At 42.1% G+C, this 17,772-nt stretch overlaps 1 protein-coding gene across 2 annotated transcripts in view; it reads right to left on the reverse strand.

The window, feature by feature from the left end:
- LAMC1 (laminin subunit gamma 1) overlaps positions 1-17,772 on the reverse strand; it is a 106,129-nt gene that overhangs the window by 409 nt on the left and 87,948 nt on the right. Inside the window, exons 19-28 of one of the 2 annotated variants that reach the window (XM_036441637.2) lie at positions 16,204-16,409; positions 15,495-15,574; positions 13,846-13,983; positions 13,160-13,304; positions 11,997-12,146; positions 11,622-11,736; positions 9,181-9,380; positions 8,037-8,195; positions 5,465-5,564; positions 875-3,905 (exon numbers count right to left, since the gene is read on the reverse strand). In XM_036441637.2, the coding sequence (XP_036297530.1) occupies positions 3,649-3,905; positions 5,465-5,564; positions 8,037-8,195; positions 9,181-9,380; positions 11,622-11,736; positions 11,997-12,146; positions 13,160-13,304; positions 13,846-13,983; positions 15,495-15,574; positions 16,204-16,409 (1,550 nt within the window). In that variant the 3' untranslated portion in view covers positions 875-3,648. Of the gene's footprint in view, positions 1-874; positions 3,906-5,464; positions 5,565-8,036; positions 8,196-9,180; positions 9,381-11,621; positions 11,737-11,996; positions 12,147-13,159; positions 13,305-13,845; positions 13,984-15,494; positions 15,575-16,203; positions 16,410-17,772 lie in introns of those variants that run through there. The other variant, XM_045583152.1, reaches the window with a different exon arrangement.

Consider the following 17,772-nt stretch of genomic DNA (forward strand, 5'->3'; position numbering starts at 1 on the left):
CCCACCTGCTGTCTCTGTAGCTCCAACGCTGCTCACCTGGTCTCAGGTGACCCCAGCCGGCTCAGCCCTGCAGGCCGAGGTACAAGGAGCAACGCCTGGCCTGCTGGTTCGGCACATTCTTTACTCACCTTTCTTTTTATTCCAGGTTTGGGTGTTTCCCGTCATCTGAAGAAACCATCTTTAGCTAAAGACGTGAGTATTCAGAAGGCGAGACAACTTGTTACATACAGCTGCTCATTTAGGAAGCCCAAGTAACTTAAAAATAGTCCTCAGCCGAAAACAGTTTGGCTCAGTGGATAGAGCGTCGGCCTGTGGACTGAAAGGTCCCGGGTTCGATTCCGGTCAAGGGTATGTACCTTGGTTGTGGGCACATCCCCAGTAGGGGGTGTGCAAGAGACAGCTTATTGATGATTCTCTCCCATCAACATTTCTAACTCTCTATCCCTCTCTCTTCCTCTCTGTAAAGAATCAATAAAATATATTTAAAAAAAAAATAGTCCTCAGTAGTCATTTGTCAAGTTTTGAGATGACACCAGGAGTAAACTACAGACGGCAGGCCCCTGGCCTGTGTTTGTCAATAGCTTTCCTGGGACGCAGCCACACCCATTTGTTCCCGTGCTGTCCATGGTGGCCTTTCTCCTCCAATGGCGGAGCAGCTGTGACAGATACCGTCCGGACGGCAAAGTCTAGGACAAATATTTGCTCTCTAGCTCTTTCCAGAAAAAGCTTGCCAACCTCTGGGCTACACAGAAGTATCCCAATCTGAGAAGGGTAAGAGAAAAAAAATATACACACACACACAGAGGACTGTTCTTAAAAAACAGGTAAACACCTTTTCATACCTCCACCCCCCATATTCAAGACACACCAAATATGAAGGGTTACAAATATTCAGATTTTATTATAAATAAAATACTGGTTGTTTTTTTTAAACATAAAAATTGCCAAGTGTTGCATTTTATTCACCACCCTGGAGAGCAAGACTGTAGAAATGAAGGCACACAGCTCAGGTGAAGGCACATGGAAAAGGGCCACCGTGGGGATTAAAAACAGAATCCCAGGGGACAGCGGTCTCTGCCCCTGTGACACCCAGCATTCCGCAGCAGCCACCCTGTCGGTTGTATTAAGCAGTAAAATACAGATAACTGGAACTCTACAATGAGACCATGGCTATATTGCAGGGGTGTAATCAAGGTATCGTCTTATAAAGAACCTTTATTTAAAAAATAAAATTCTGCTTACAAATATACCACACAGATGGAGGAGAAAAGAAAAAAAAAAAAAAAAAAAAAAAAAAGCCAACAACAACAGAATCAAAATATTTCACCGTTGCCCAAGACTCACCGGAGTGACCCTGACTCAGAGGCTGGATGGAAAACTACCCTGGAAGTCTATCTCAGGCCTCTTCCTGCAACCTTAACCACACGTCTATTAGGAAACGGCCACTTTGCCAGAGGAACTAGCTAGGAAACTCTGCTGTGACAACTTGGCGAGAAGGAGCCATGGGTCCTGGGAGAGCAGGAGAGAAGCAAGAGCGAAGGCTTAGGGGTGTGCCACGGGAAGCCACCTCTGGTCGCAAGGGGAGATGGGAAGGGGCAGAACTGAGCTAGGAGGCTTTCCCACTCTATCTGGAGTGCCTCCCTGATGCGCTCTCAGGAATTATGCAATCTCTCCTAAGACTGACCCATCCCCAGCTCCAACCACTGCAGAACGGGCATCTCCAGTTCATTCCTGGCTAGAGCTACACTGATGTTGAAGACATCCTGCAAAATGTTCTCACCCCACCATCCCCTGGCAGCCAGGCATTCCTGCTCGGGAGCAGGCGTTAAGAGCAACACTGTGCTGCCATTTCGGATCACACCGGGGCTACAGTGAAGCTGGGGATGCTGGCTGCAGCTGGAGGACAGCAGGCTGATGTTCGCGTGAGAAAACGGCATGCTGCAAACACAAGGCAAAGAGCAAAGGGATGGACCAGGTACAACCTGGAGAACTGCGGGTGGGAGGGGCAGAGGTAATCAGACACATTGTGCCCAGGACGAGGCGAAGTGGAGAGAAGTGAACAGACAGTGCCATTCTAGAAAGAGGACCAAGTATATTTACATAAATTCCTTATTCTATAATCATGATAAACAAAACAAAAAAAACCACATTCACACAAAAATATAAATTTTGAAAATAATTAATAGCACCAGTGTGTCAGATAATAGTTTCTTTCCCCCGCTACGCAAAGTACAAAGTTGCATAGTGTTAAAGGCTATATATGAATCTCGAAGGCAGGTCGGTAGGAGGAAGGGGTCATGTGGCAGGGAATTGTCACACTGTGATCTTAAAGGAAAACCACAGAGCTGAGGATCAGAAGTCGAGAAGCCCACTAGGAAACTCCATGTAAGGGTCTTCCCTCCACACGCAGAGGGAAGGGTTCGAGTGGGTTTGAAATCACAAAGTGCAGGAACTAGATGGTGTCGGCAGCTGTATGGACTACGGAGGGCAAATATTTGCCACCTGGATTTCTGCAAACACATGTTTTTGAGGAATTCTAGACGATGGGAACGTCAGAAGAAATAAACGAGGCTAAGGATCAAATATGTCATCTCTTCCCAATGGAAGAAAAATGGATCCTGACAACAAAAACTGACCTAAGTTTTATCCCTTCGCTAGAAAAGTCTGGGGCTTGTTTTTCTTGTGTTTTGTCAAGATCTTAGGGACCAACCATTCTCTGCCAGATAACAACACTAGTTCCCATACCCAACACACTAACACAAAGCTCTAAGAATCAGATTTGGGGGGGGAGGGGGGAAATAAACAACTTTAGTGGTTATCATATCCCTATTTCTTCTGCATAGATTCCATGGATAGGAAATATCAAAGGATGTCTAGTAGCAAGTATAAGCTGCCCATCCAGATTGAAATGATCAGCTGCCCAAGGATCTGAAGAATGTGTATCTTCCTAGTCAATTGTGAACATAGGAGGAGATGTCCGGCCCCATATTCTCCCGGGGAACTGGCGTGAACAACTGCATCCTTCCCCAGGGATGGCTCAGTGTCCTAGACTCAACATAGCTAAAGTATGTGGTGACGGCTCTCGATCTTCTTAAGGACCAATACCTTTGGCACAGGAGGTTTGGTTACTTTTGCTTACGAGGAGGAGGGGCAGGAGACGTGGATGCATTTTCTTTAGCTATAGGCTGGCTATACTGGCCATCGCAATGCTACAACGAGCAGCCAAACTTTTCCTTCATAGAAACGACAGGACTGGGGCGGAGGAGGTTCTGTTGGCACCAGTGAAAAGGGGAGGGCTACTTGCCCAGCCCCGGCACGCAAGGGTTCCCACGAAGTGTGCACGCCACTGGAGGAGGCCACTGCGTGAGGACGTGTCCTTGCGTGGCTCAGAAGGGAAAAGTGTGGATATGGGAGCGCCGTCAGTGGAAGAGAGACTTGGTTAGATAAAACCCTTGGTTCCCGATTCACGATGATGGTTCGTTTGCTTCTCTTAAAAACTTTGTGACTTTTCCTGGTTCAAAAGGACAGCGGTGGCGAGCAGCAGAGAAGTGGGGGTCTGAAAAATGTCATCTTTGTGCGGAGGCACGCCCCGGTCTCACAGCGGCTCCCGGCGGCGGGAGGACTGCCTGCCAGCCCCGGAGGAAGGCGCTAGGGCTTTTCGATGGACGGGGTGTTGAAGCAGCCAGAGGGTAAGGTCTTCCTGATGTCCTCCAGGTTGTGGATGTCCTTCATGATCTCCTCGATGTCCCTGTTGTAGTCCAGGATGGCGGCCTCCTGCTTCCTGGCTTCGTTCTCCAGGTCGGACACTTTCCTGTCCAGATCGCTGGCTTTCATTTCGTCTTTGGCTTTGTTCAGGGTGCCTTCGATCTCGTTGAGCTTGTTCAAGTCCACGGTGTCCAGCTGCCCTGTAGAGTCAGAGAGGACCCAGGAGAGAACAGATGCATTCAGGAAGGATCATTGAGCCTTTTTTATTTTTTTTGCCTTCACTCCACAAGCACCCCTGGCCTTCTCACAGAGCCCCGCAGCTGCTGCTACAAAAAGGCGGCCTGCGGATGGGACGTGTCCCTGTCGTGCTAGGGCATCCGCAAGGCAAGCCAAGCACCAACCCGGCAGGAAGCGGGAGGACGCATACTGAGTCCTGGGCTGGATGCATTCTCTGAGAAAATGGTTTTTGTGAAATGCTTCCTAAGTGCCCAGCCTTAGGACCTTAAACCTTGCTGTGGTTTTGAAGGTCATCTGGTGGCATTTAGTACTTTCCCCATGTAACCTGTGCGTCATTGCAGTGGCTTCTAATATACACAAACCCCTTTGGGCTAGAACCCGAAGCCTCAACGCTGAGGTTCCAGGGAAGCTGAGCTGGTTCTGGGAGTCATGTCCTGCTCTCCAGCGTTAGACCCCATGAGGAGCCCTGTGGGCAATGGCCAGGGCTGAAATGCCGGCATCATTTCGGCGAAGCTTCACTTTAAGGTCAGCGAGAAAGAGAGGTTTTCTTTGGAAAGGAACCACTTCCATAAGAAATGGAAGCAGACTTCCACACACAAGTCAGCACTTCATACATGCTATACTTGATTAACTGCTCACAAGGCCATGTGACATCAGGGATTCTCAGATGTTAAGTAATTTGCCCAAGTCTGCACAGCTTCTGGGCAACAAAGCAAAGATTCCAACCCAAGTCTGACGAACTTTAAAAATCCAGCTCTTTCTTCCACAAAAATCGGCCTCTTTTAGCTAACTTTCATTTTCAAACCCATCTGCTAGCACACCGTTTATTATTCTTGACATTTGAGGCAGATAAAAAATATACCCTCACTCCCCCCCAAAAACACTACCCAAACTTTAAAGGCTAGGAAATGAATGAATGCCTTGTACAGAGCTGTGCAGACTACAGTTTCCCACTTTATGATGAAGGCCAGTGACAAAGGAGATCTGTCTTATAGGAAGTCTGCTCTCTATCAAGCTGGATGAAAAGAGGGTTCCAGTATGCTTATATTTCCTTGGGGAAAAAATTGAGCCTTTTTTTTTTCCTTTTGACATATAAGTGTCACCTCATCAGATTATCCTTCCATCGGCAAATGAAGAAAATTCCAGGCAGTGGCATCACAACCAGCCGAAAGTGTTCTTTTATCGCACCACTGAAATCCTTCACAGACATTGCCAGTAGGATGAGCTAAGGATAATCACTGTTCGACTGGATCCTAAACCTCAGTCATAAATGAACCACTCCTGCTGGCAGCACATCTCCAAACTTCTGTGGAGTCCTGGGACCACTGTCAGACTCAATACCTAGTCAGATTCTATGGGAGGACCCTGTACGTACTAACTGAAGTACTACAACCTAAAGTCAAGATTCGGTTCACACAAAACTTGCATCATATATAATATCTGTTTTTGAATCAACTACATCAGAGCCCAAGAACAGTACAAAGGATTCGGGGATACCCTAAGTGACACTATGGCTACTCACCCAGCTGCTCCAAGAGGTTGTTAATAAGGTTGAGGAGGCTGGAGACAGAGTTCTTGGCCTTCCTGGCATTGATCTCGGCTTCCTGGGCAGCCTGAGAGGCCTGTGGGGGGGCAGGGGGGAAGGATAAATGATACACCTCTCCTGACCGTATGCTCTCATCTGCTTGAAGCACTTCTTCCCCCAATGAGCCAACTAATTTCATTTTCCTAACTCCTAAAACCTCAATCTCTCACTGCAGAGTTATGTGTTCGTTTGTTTGTTTGTTTGTTTGTTTGTTTTGGGGGGGGAGTTAGAAGGGTGGGTACATCTTCATGTTGAGGATGTTGCTATTTTTAATACACATAACAGCCATGAATAGGCAGGCACTCAGCATGCCTACACTAACTGTGTTTGTATTTCAAAGATCAACATTATCTCCTCCTCTCACTCTCTCACTCAAAAACACATGGAGTTGTATTCATAATAAAATCCATCAGGCAGAAACAAGTTATTTTTAAAGAATGAGCACAAAAACTATATTTTAGACCTAAAACATGTCTTTCAGGACATTTTTAGAAGTTTGATTATTAGAAATGTCCTATCTCCAGAAAACTTTCATAATCAACTGACACTCTTCTATAATTGTCTCCCCAACCTGCTGTGCGTGCACACACACACACACACTTTACATACCCCAAAACAATTTACATTTTAAAAATCAACCAAAGATAAATATAATTGGGAAAATCCCAGGAAACCTGAATAAATACACTTGTGCATGAGTCACAGGAGTAGGCCAGGGAAGAGGAAGTGTCCAAATATCAGAACACAGATGCTCTCAGAAATAAATCTCCCAGGACACAAGCAAGTGGCTGTGAACTCCCTGCCACATAAATGCTTTTCTTAGTTTTGGGGTCAAGACAAGGTAAAATTTTTGGATAAGAACAATGTCAAAATTTTAAAAAGAAAAAAAAAAGCAAGGGGGTAAAAGCCTTCACCTTAATCACAAACCAATGATTAATCTCTGTGGAAATCACAGTCAGCCGTTCCTCCAGAGCCTTTGCAGGCTGCTCTGTGCACGAAGGACGGAGCTGTGGCTGAGAGCAATGCTGCTGCCCTGGCCCTGCTGCCCCTTCTGGGAACAACCATGAGCCTGTGCTCTTTTGGTTAAAAAAAAAACAACCCACAACAAACCACCAAGTCACAATACTGGCCCAATGCTGGCCTTTCAGGATTAATAAAAAGGCAGATAGGATACTGTTTGTGATGGTGCCTTATTTATCGAATAGAAGTTATTTACTGAAAGGAACAACAACAAAAAATGGACCTTCTTTCCACCCTTCAAATAGAGCCCAGGCCCTTTTTGGAAGTTTAACAAGAATATAGTCTTCTTGTCCGACCAGCGTGGCTCAGTGGCTGAGCGTTGACCTATGAACTTGGAGGTCACGGTTCCACTCCCAGTCAGGGCACAAGCCGGGGTTGCAAGGCTCCATCCCTAGTAGGGAGTGTGCAGGAGGCATCTGATCAATGGTTCTCTCTCATCATTGATGATTCTTGCTCTCTTACTCCCTCTCTGAAATCAATAAAAATATATTTTTGAAAAAGATAGAAAAGAATACAGCCTTCTTCTTCCAACAGGATTTAAAACTAATGTTTCTACAACCAGATTACAGATGAAATCTGGAGACCCTCGATGAAAAACACCTATTTTTACTAGAAGGAAATTTCCAGTGAGGCCACACCTTGCTACGGAAAATGAAGACAATCCAAAAAAAAAAAAAAAAAGACAACCATCAAAAAAAGCATAATAAAACAGGGTATTGGCACAGGAATGCTTCCTGTTATCACTTCCTTAACGTCTTCTCTACCTACATGAGCTGCCTAGTATTTCTCCTTCCCATCCCAAGGCAAAAAAGACCCACAGCGAAGGGCCTGTTTTTTGGCAGGACTGGAAGTGCACAATGAAATGAGTTCATGTCTGTCATTCCTGTGACTGTGATCAGATGGAACTGGGAAGGAGTATGTCCACTGTGGCTTCATTCAAGTCTTTCAAAAGCCAAATACGGCATCAACCGTTTTTGGTTGGACTGTGCATTCACAAGCCAACTTGGTTACAAATGGCGTTATCACACAAAAGGGGAATGATTCAATGTGATGCAGGTTTGGGATGGTTTGCCAGCTTCAAAAAATGTCCTTTTACACGAGAAGCAGGTTTTTGCCTCAAGGGAGCAAGTGTCTGGGAGAACAAGAGCAGGAAGGAAATTGACTTTTCATGGCATCCTTCTTTGTTCCTTTTTTTACTTTATAACCTCTATGAATTATCCATTCAAAAATATGAACACATACTGTGGAGTGCCCTAAAGTCTCAGATGTGCAAAACAATGTTTTGATTTTAACTGAGAGCAGCTTTGGGATGGGACAATTGTGCAACCACCTGGCAGAACATCCAAATTCTTTGTCTTCTATGTAAGTTTCTAACCCAATTCCTGACTAAAAAACACAATGAGAAATGGAAATCCGTATGAAAGAGACTCTTTTTATATGAAATACCCTTCCCTTTCTGCCCATGAGCACCTATGGTAATGTCGCTTACCATCCCCGCCATCATCATATCCTGGTCCGCGTCGTCTTGTTTTTTCTTCAGCTCCTTTTCTGCTTCTTGTAGCTGTTTCAACATATTGTTCACCTCATTGTCCAGGTCTGTCACTTCTGCAAAAGTCCTTTCAGCTTCTGCCTTGGTGCTGGTAGCATTCTAAGTACAAAAGAAAGAATGGTTAAAAATCAACAACATACCATTAACCTGTCAATGGCTCAAAAATACAATCCAGAAAGAATAAGGCAGTAATTTATACTGGATGTTGACTTGCATATTGAGTTTATCATTTATTTTTGTCTTCTACTATTCCCATTGTTAGTTGAGGTCACAGAGCTGGCAAATGCTGAACATTTTAATGGGGTACACTTTCCACCACATCATATTGATTAGATTCTTTTTCACTTGGGTACATTTTAAATTCAAGGCTGGTTTTGTTCTACTTGGCAGTTCATCATAATGTACAAAAAGACCATAATCCGAAAGCAGGAATATCTCATACAATTCAGTTAAGTGGAAACTGACTGTTCTAAAGAAACTAAAAATGTGTGTGATTCTCAAATATGTAATATTAGAATCAGCACCAACCCTCCTAATAAAACATGTAGATTGACCTGTAGGTAGGAAAAAAGCCAGCCAGATAATGAGTAGAAAAGGCCAGCAGTGGCAGCTATAGAAATTCTAAATAGGTGGCGGCTTAGGTATGGCCAATATGCTTGACTGAGCAGCTTCAAAGATGTATTGACTTGGCACTCTATACAAGGTTGAAAAAAAAGGTTAACTGTCCAGGTCAAAGAACTATCCTGATTTCGGAAGAGCCTAATTTATTTTTTGTAGGAAGGTGCTCTATGGGTCCCTGAAGTCATTTACCTGCTCACAAACTCAGGTCCTGCCACTGAGATAGTAGAAGTTTTAGTCAAAGACCTTTTCAATGATTCTCCCCCCTAGATCAGAGGAGTTGTCTATTCTAATGCCTTATAAAAAATATATATGTATATATATAAATGATAAGGTTAGTTTAAGATCATTTTACTGAGGCCAAGGAAACATTTACCAGGGCTCTTGAGTGTCTGGAAGGAAACAGGAAAATAACTCAAGAAACACATGAGCAAAGACTTTGTTTCGAGAAGAGGCAAATACACACCTTCTGGACAGCGCTGGCAATCCTCTCCGCCTCGTGGGCCTTGTTCTTAGCCTCTGTGGCGTCCGCTGCTGCATTGCCCAGGGCCAGCTGTGCCTCCCTCGTCTTTTCATTGGCTTCAAATATGGTCTGGTTGATGGCGGGGATTCTCTTTAGTGCCTCCTCTGCAGCAGTCTTGTTATCATTCACTCGCTTATCAAAGTCTAAAACAAGTTCAAGGAATGCATTTGAACTAGACATTCAACAAACCAAAGGGAAGCTTTCAGGGAGCTGAGACTGGGTTTTATGATACAAACTAGAGGCCTGATGCATGAAGATTCGTGCAATGGGCCTTCCTTCCCCTGGCTGCTGGCACTGCCTTCACTCAGGCCAGAGCCGCCATTTCGCCTTTGCTCCAGCCCAGAGCCACTTTTCTATCTTTGCCCTGGCCCAGAGTTGCCTTTCCGTCTTCCCATGCTGCCCAGAGACCCGGAGTGGCTGGGACAGGGTGGATTGCTCCCGGCTACTGGGCACCTGTGTATGCAAATTATCCTGCCATATTTGTTGGGGTAATTTGCATACTCACTCCTGATTGGCTGGTGGGTATCACGAAGGTATGGTCAATTTGCATCTTTCTCTTTTATTAGTGTAGACAAGGAAAGTCAGGGGAGAAAAATGAAAGCAGCATGGACTGAAATCTCAGAAATCAAAGCACACAGCTCTACACAGGAGAGTCAGAGGAATGAACATCTAGCTCCAAAAGGTAAATTCTTACCTGGGAAGTGTATTTTCAGGTAGAGTGCTGGGCATACCGTCACTACCACCTCAACCAATACTAAAAACTGCCGTTTCCTTGTGTTCACTGTGTGCTAGGTGCTGAGTGAAGAGCTTTGTTGTGTCTGTGAAGCAGGCATTGTGCCATTTTTATATGTGAGAAAACTGAAGATTAAAAAGATAGGTAATTTCCCCAAGGGTTCACAGTGAGACGGAGACCAGCGATTCTAACTCAACCCCACTGACACTGGGACCCTACATTCAACCATCCTTATGTCAAGCATTACTATTCATAGAGCCTGTGGCTACTTTATCAGAGATAAATCCAGGACTACATAGTGAATTCAGAACATTTCTTTTTTTAATTTGGGTGAGAAAAGAAAACACAAATATTGAGATGCAACTGGCAGAGAAAATTAAAGATAATCTCCATTTACCAAGAGAGGTCAGCTAAATAGGCATATCTAGGTTAAGTAAGCGAGCCTACCAAAAAAAAAAGTTTCCTTTTTTTCCCCGTATGCAGGAGTGAGATGACATGAGCTCTGGTTTTGTTTTGTTTTTTTGTTTTGTTTTTTTCTTTAAAATACTTCAGAAAAAAAGTAAAGTGGGCCCTGGCTAGATGGCTCAGTTGGAGCGTTGTCCTGTACAGCAGAAAGGTTTCAAGTTCGATTCCTTGTCAGGGCACATACCCAGGTTTCAGGTTTGATCACATAGGAGGTAACCAATTGGTGTTTCTCATATTGATATTTCTCTCTCTCCCCCTGGAAAATAAATAAAAATATATACTGGGTGAGGATTAAAAAAAAAAAGGTAAGATGGATATTGGGGGATGAAATAAATGCAGTAAAAACCATAACTGTTGAATATGGATGACAGTATATAGAATTTATTATACTACAATAGTTTCCCCCTTATCTATGATTTTGCTTTCCACATTTTCAGTTATCTGCTGTTAATCACAGTCCAAAAATATTAAATAGTACTTCTATAAACAAACAACTCCTAAGTTTTTCCCAACTGGCGTGGCTCAGTGGTTGAGCTTTGACCCAGAAACCAAGAGATCACTGGTTCAATTCCTGGTCAGGGCACATGCCCACGTTGCAGGCTTGATTTCAAATAGAGAGCATGCAAGAAGCAGCTGATTGATGATGTTTCTACATCATCAATATTCCTCTCTCTCTATCCCTCTACCTTCCTCCCTCTCTAAAAATCAATAAAAACATATTAAAAAAAAAAAAAAAAAAAAAAAAAGAAAGAAAAAAAAGAAATTTCGAACTATTTTGACGTGAATCATCCCTTTATCCAACCTAGGGTATCATGCTGTATGTGGAATTTAGGAAGATATTTTGAGAGAGACCTCATTCAATTCCTTTTAGTATAGTATATTGTTATAATTGTCCTATTTTATTAGTAGTAGTTATTATTGTTAACCTCCTTATATGCCTAATTTATAAATCAAACTTTATCATAGGTATATATATCTAGGATTTGGTACTATCTGTGGTTTCAGGCATCCATGGGGGTGGGGGGAGGGTGTCCTGAAACATATCCCCCACAGATAAGTGGGGATAACCATTACTTTTCTAAGAATCGCATGGTTAAAATAAAAAATAAAAATAAAAAAGAATTTGGCCTTGTGGAGGAAGCATACAAATTGACCCTGTGACCCTTGTTCCCTGACCCTTTCCTACCTTTCAGGTTGTTGAGGATGTCATTGGCTTCTTGTAAGGTATTCCGTCCCCGTTTAGCAGCTTCTTCTGCAAGTGCCTTGGCAGCGTCGGCTCGAGCTAGGAGTTGGTCGGCGGTCTGCAAGCACATGGCTGATCAGAGGCCAAACCAGCCAAGGTGAGCCGCCTCTCCCCTAACAGATCAGGCACAGCCAGGCAGCCACCCTGAGACTCGCCAACACCCAGCAGGCTGGGCCTGGGCATCCTGCACAGGCCCTGCTCTGAGGATGCCATGCTGTGCTGCCTCTGCTACTGTGGTGACATTACAGACACAGCTTACACGTGGACGGTTTCAGATTTTTGCCCCAAGGAATGAAGCAACCTGCAAATCAAACCAACCTGCTGTTCGACCTTGCCACCCTCCAGAAGTTTCTTCACTTCGTACTCCTTCCCTCTCATGTCATCTCTGAGGTCCTCATAATCTTTTAACTTCTGGTCAATCAGACGGCTCAGATCCTCAGCTTCCTTCTTTATCTTATTTGCCTCATTCTGTGAGAAGTAAGACCATTCCATTTTATATCAAACAAACGGATGAAGAGGTAGGCTTAGTTACTCTATAATACTTAGTAGGTATTCTTAAAAGAACAGCATAGGTCAAAATATGGACCTTTTTTAAAACTGAGCATACTTCACATGTGGTGAAATGCACAATGCTTAGTTTGATGAATCTAGATAAATATATTTACCTATAACCAGCACCCCAACCAGGATACAGACTATTTCCTTCCCAGGAAATTCCCTTGCATCTCTTTCCAGTCAATTTCCACACCCATCTTTCCAATAATGCAGCTGCCACCAGTCTGATTTTTAGTATCATCAATTAGTTTTGCCTATTCTCAAATTTCACATATGTGGAATGATACAGTATACACATGTCTGAAGAGACCTAAACCTTTATGATAAAAATAAAATCAACACTGTGGATATAAGAAGTGTAATATAATAAATTTTAAGTTTTAATTTTATATATATATATATATATATATATATATATATATATATATACACACACACACACACACACACACACACCATTTATCCAGGGCCTGGTATGAGGATTTATTAGAGTACAGATGAAATAAAATACTACTACCAATTCCAAAATATTTTACCTGACTTTGAGCATCCTGATGTAATTTTTTCATTTAAACCATTCTCTTTTATTTCTCTCTCATTCTCAACCAGGTAATGCCTGGGAGTGATGGTCTAGGTGTACTCTGCTATAATTAATCCAAGTATGTTACAATTCAGATTTAGATTAAAGACTTAGGGGTAACTATTCATATCACTAAAGTATTCTCTGCTAGTTAACGTTTATAATCACAGATTCCTTACCTCAATTAGTTCTATTATGTGTATAAAACAGAACTCGCCTTAGCTGGTCAGAATAGCTCTTACCCAGTCTGTGTGTGTGTGTGTGTGTGTGTGTGTGTGTGTGTGTGTGTGTGTAGGGATGACAGTGACAACCAAAGCTCTGTGCATACAGGCTGTCAATCCCATACCTCCAAGGCTTCTGAGTCCACAGGCGACAGCTGGGACACGCTGGCATAGATCTCCACAGCTTTCTCCCCGGCCCTTTTGGCCTCCTCATGCACACGGGCCGCTTGCTTCTCTAGATCCTGGGAGATGTTCTTCGCTTGTTCATACCTAAGGGACAAGAGATGGGGTTTCACGAAAAACTCGGTTGCTTTTGGTACCTTAATGTTAAGTGGATTCACTTCCGTTTAAATCACTAGGAGAGTATTTCAAAAACCTCAAAGAAAATGCCGCCTTAAACTGCTGTTGTTTAATACCAACACAGCTAAAGTTTACATTTCATCTCATCAATTCTATTCCTAACATTTGGTCTACCTTATACTTTCTCATAACGACACTTTTAAAATATTTCTAACTCAAAGTGTATTTCCTCTCTGTTATGATTCTTCTTCTGTTTTCATTTATGCAGTTTTAAGTATCATGGCTAGTCTTGTTATTGTTTTCTGCAATTATAGTAATTGGACCAAATGATATCTCCATGGTCCTACATCCTCAGCTCTAATTATGGGACCAGGTGAAAAGCAGGACGAGCAGAAGAAACCTTAGCGCATGAATGCATGCTCTGAATCCGCCAGCATTTGATTTTTCATTGAACTGGTGTTACTTACAAGAACACCGGAATAGCTATAAGACACTTTTAGATTTCACTCACTTCCTATTAAGCTCTTCAATCTCCAATGCTGTTTGATTTTCTCCTGCCAGTGTCCTCAAAAGCAGATTATATGCCTCAGTTGATGTGTCATTGGCTGTCTGGGCCACCCGAACAATGTCATCAGCTTCTTGTTTATGGCTGTATACACATAAGAAAAAATAAACCATGAAACAGAGCCATCTGATGGGGAAAGCATTAGAACTTAGGGAATACTTACCTTATTACATATACTAATGTATATATGCATCTACAAATACTAGAAATTCTTATATCTTTGGAAATAGGCAATCATTTTAGTGGGCCTGGGTTTACAAGTAGCATTCTATCATATAAGAAAATGGTATTTTCAAAGAAAATTAATAGTATAAAATTTATAGGAACAAATGTTTCTATTTCTTCAAAAACTTGCCTACAATTACTTACGAGTGATTTATATATAAAACCATATATTCTAGCAGGAACGCCTGTATCTATCTACTCATAAACACAAATCCCAGACCTACTCTGGTTCATTTACTACACAGTCTTGAAATAGCTTTGACTATTCAGATTTCTTACACGCAACCCCATTACTGGCCAAGAAAAGCAACTCAACACCAAATGGCAAGGAACATATCAACAGGCTCTCCAGTCAAATAAATGCATTTCAGATGGGTAACCGCTAAGTTATTTTTCTTCAGCTCTAAAAGTTTGTATTGTACTGCAATGACACACGACAGTAGATAGCCGCTCATGTTGGTATGATAAACTTTCCCTCAAATTTCACGTATGAAGTACACTGGAATTAACTGATCTCCAAGACCTAATTTTCTTGGGAGCTTTCCATACTGTTTTCAGCTGTCTTCTGTTAATCAGAAAATCCAGCTATGAGACCAGGAATGCTCTGTGAGCTGAAGGACACAGCTCACACATTCACATTTGCACACGTTTCAGCAAAATGCCAATGTAATTGCTCTGGACACCAGGAATAAAACTCCAACCTCAGGCTTTCCGAAGCAGCCATGAGGTTGACAGCTGTTCTGCAGTGCATTCAACAAACATTATTGAGTGCTTACTGAATGCCGCACATTGTTTTAGGCACTGAGGACTTCAGTAGTATATAAAACACAAAAATGCCTGCCCTTACGGAGCATACATTCCAGCAATTTTATTTAAAAAATTTTTTTTAACTTGATCCCCTCCACAATTTAAAGTGTTCTTAAGAAATTACTTGACACTTAATTTTTTAAAAAAATAATTAGGAATGAAATGGTCTGTTTTCTTTGGCTAATTTTCAAATGTAGAAATGGCTTAGTAAGTGGTTTTTCCTGAGCTTGAAAATTAAACATTTTTGTTAAAAATAATTAAATTCTGCTGAGCTTTTTAGTTACCTATTAACTTTAAAGTTTTGAAATTAAACATCTAAAAATTTTATTTTTTTCAGATGTGCAAACATAATTTCTCTTCAAGCCGTCATACTCTAATATCCAAAGTAAATATTCTAATTTCAAAGCAAAGGAAGAAAAGAGCACATGTAGCTGATAACATTCCAGAAAAGAGAGCCAGCGTTGCGAGGGAGGATGGTGTGGAAAGAGCTTGCGGGTGTAGGATAAGGGAACACACACAGAAAAAGCCACAACTTCACCAGGGAACAGGAGTCTGGCCATTACCGTTCCGCAAGTCTTCGCGCCTCTTCTGCCAAAAGGGTCATGTTGTTCGGATCCCCCGTGGACTCTGGCTGAGTGATTGACTGAAGAAGAAATAAACAAAACACTAACTTCAAAGGGCTGGATTATTTCATTTTAATAAAGCAAGTGTCAAAGCCAAATTTTTAAAAAACGTGTTTTCATGGATTTCTGAGAGAGGAGGAGAGAGAGAAAAACATCAATGAGAGAGAATCGCCTGCAACCCGGGCATGTGCCCTTGACCAGGAAGTGAACCATGACTTCCTGGTTCCTGGGTCCATGCTCAATCGCTGAGCCATACTGGCCAGGCAAACTAAATTGTTACTAGTGTCATTTAGCAAAAAGAAAGCCTCTTCTTAATTTCAGAGATCTTTAATAGCAGCATCCTTGATTGTAGTTATTACTTCTAGTTTCAGGAAAGGATTAAAAGAAACTACAATTGCCTAGTGCCATAGAAGGAACAAAGCTAGAGAAAAAGAACCCAGATGTAACTTTGGTTCTGGATCCAGCTCCTGATAACTGTTTCATGACTACTGTGAGCAACCTGGTTTTCTTGCTCCATGTTTAGTGACAAATAAAAGGACACAGGAGCCAAGTTAGCTGAAGGAGTGAACACTCCACTGACTGTAAAAGACCTGCTATGAATTACCAAGGGATGCCCCCACCCCCACTGCAAAGCATCACGCTCACTCACCACGTTGGCAACAGCAATCTTTGCTTTCTCAAGTTCCTTGGACGCAATTTCAATCAACTGCTCTGTGCTTTCTACCCGGGCACGCGCTTGTTCAGCCAAGTTTCCAGTCTCTTCAATGGTATTCCGGATATTCTGTAAGCGGCTAATCTGGCTGGATAAGGAGTTATTCACTCTCTGGAGGCGATCCATCAAATTTTGATCAACATCTGCAAGGGCAATGCAGAAGAAGGTGCATGGATTATTGGAAGGGTCGGGATGGGGGGACACATCACCACACATGGGATCCGAGGCACCCGTCATCCTTACTCTTCCAAACACAGCAGCTTCCTGACAAGTTTTCCCATCGGCAGAGCCAGTCAGTCATGACTGTGCCCAGTTACATTCATCACAGTGTCTGTCTGTCCCACTTGACTCTGAGATCCTCTCTCTCATTTATCACTATAATTCAGTCCTAGTGTGTAGTCACGACTTAAAATGTTACAATCAATGCAAATAACCAAAAAACACCTATTGTGGACATATGCTCTTGACATATCGTTTTATTTTCCTTAAAAATTTACCTCACAGAACAAATTCTGGATTCTCGTGTAAAATTTACCCGGCCAAAAGCAGATGCATCCAATTATTTCCTTCTCTACATCAGTAATTTTTATGGAGTCAAAATGCTAGATATTAGATACTGACAACAAGAAATAAGCCATGTATTAAGTTTTTGCTGTCCTGTACTCTAACTGGAAGACTTCTCTAACACCGCATGGATACAAATTCATACACTCAGCAGGCAAGTCCATCACTGCAGTCCCAAATGTTATAACGTTAACGCGCATTTACTGCGAGTGTCTGTGATCCGGGCATCTCAGAGATGGAGAGCCCCAAAGCAGAGTGACCTCAGCCGGATGGTGAGCACCTTACTCATCTTTCCATTATTGCTGTTTAGCACAATGCTTGGCATACAATAGGCACTTAATACCTGTAGGAAAGAACTTGTCCAAATGTAGGAAAGAGCTAATTCAGAGTCAGAAATAAAGACCTAAAGTGATTTTAAAAAGCAAGTAAATTACTTAAAATAACTTCTTTTTTATATCTTTTACTTTTAAAGCTTCAAAAACTGTTTCTTGTGAAGTCAATCAAGTATCTACTCAATTGTTTTCTTAATCTTAAGTCAACCCCTTTGCTGCCTGTCACCGGTCTCAATCAGATAATATACATAGAACTGGTCTACCAAATTGGGAATGATATTAAAGATGCACATAATATGTAAAATATATACTTTTATGTATACTAGCACATATGCTTGCTAATTAATTAGAAAATTTCCCAAGTAGACACCAATTTCCAATCTTTGCTTTTGTAAATACTGTTATATATTCAATATCTGTTTAGCCAATAATCACAGTCCCTAACTTTTCCTCATAAGAGTCCTTTCTAAGAAAATAATAAAACAGTGCCTAACATAAACTCTTACTAGAATGATAGAAAACCAATGCTACAATTTTCTACTTAAAATAATGCACACCTTTAATGATTTTTAAAGAAACTATTTAGAACACATTGTAATGAAAAAAATGT

The sequence above is a fragment of the Pipistrellus kuhlii genome, unplaced genomic scaffold (genome assembly GCF_014108245.1).
Source record: "Pipistrellus kuhlii isolate mPipKuh1 unplaced genomic scaffold, mPipKuh1.p scaffold_m20_p_18, whole genome shotgun sequence".
Classification (NCBI taxonomy): Eukaryota; Metazoa; Chordata; class Mammalia; order Chiroptera; family Vespertilionidae; genus Pipistrellus; species Pipistrellus kuhlii.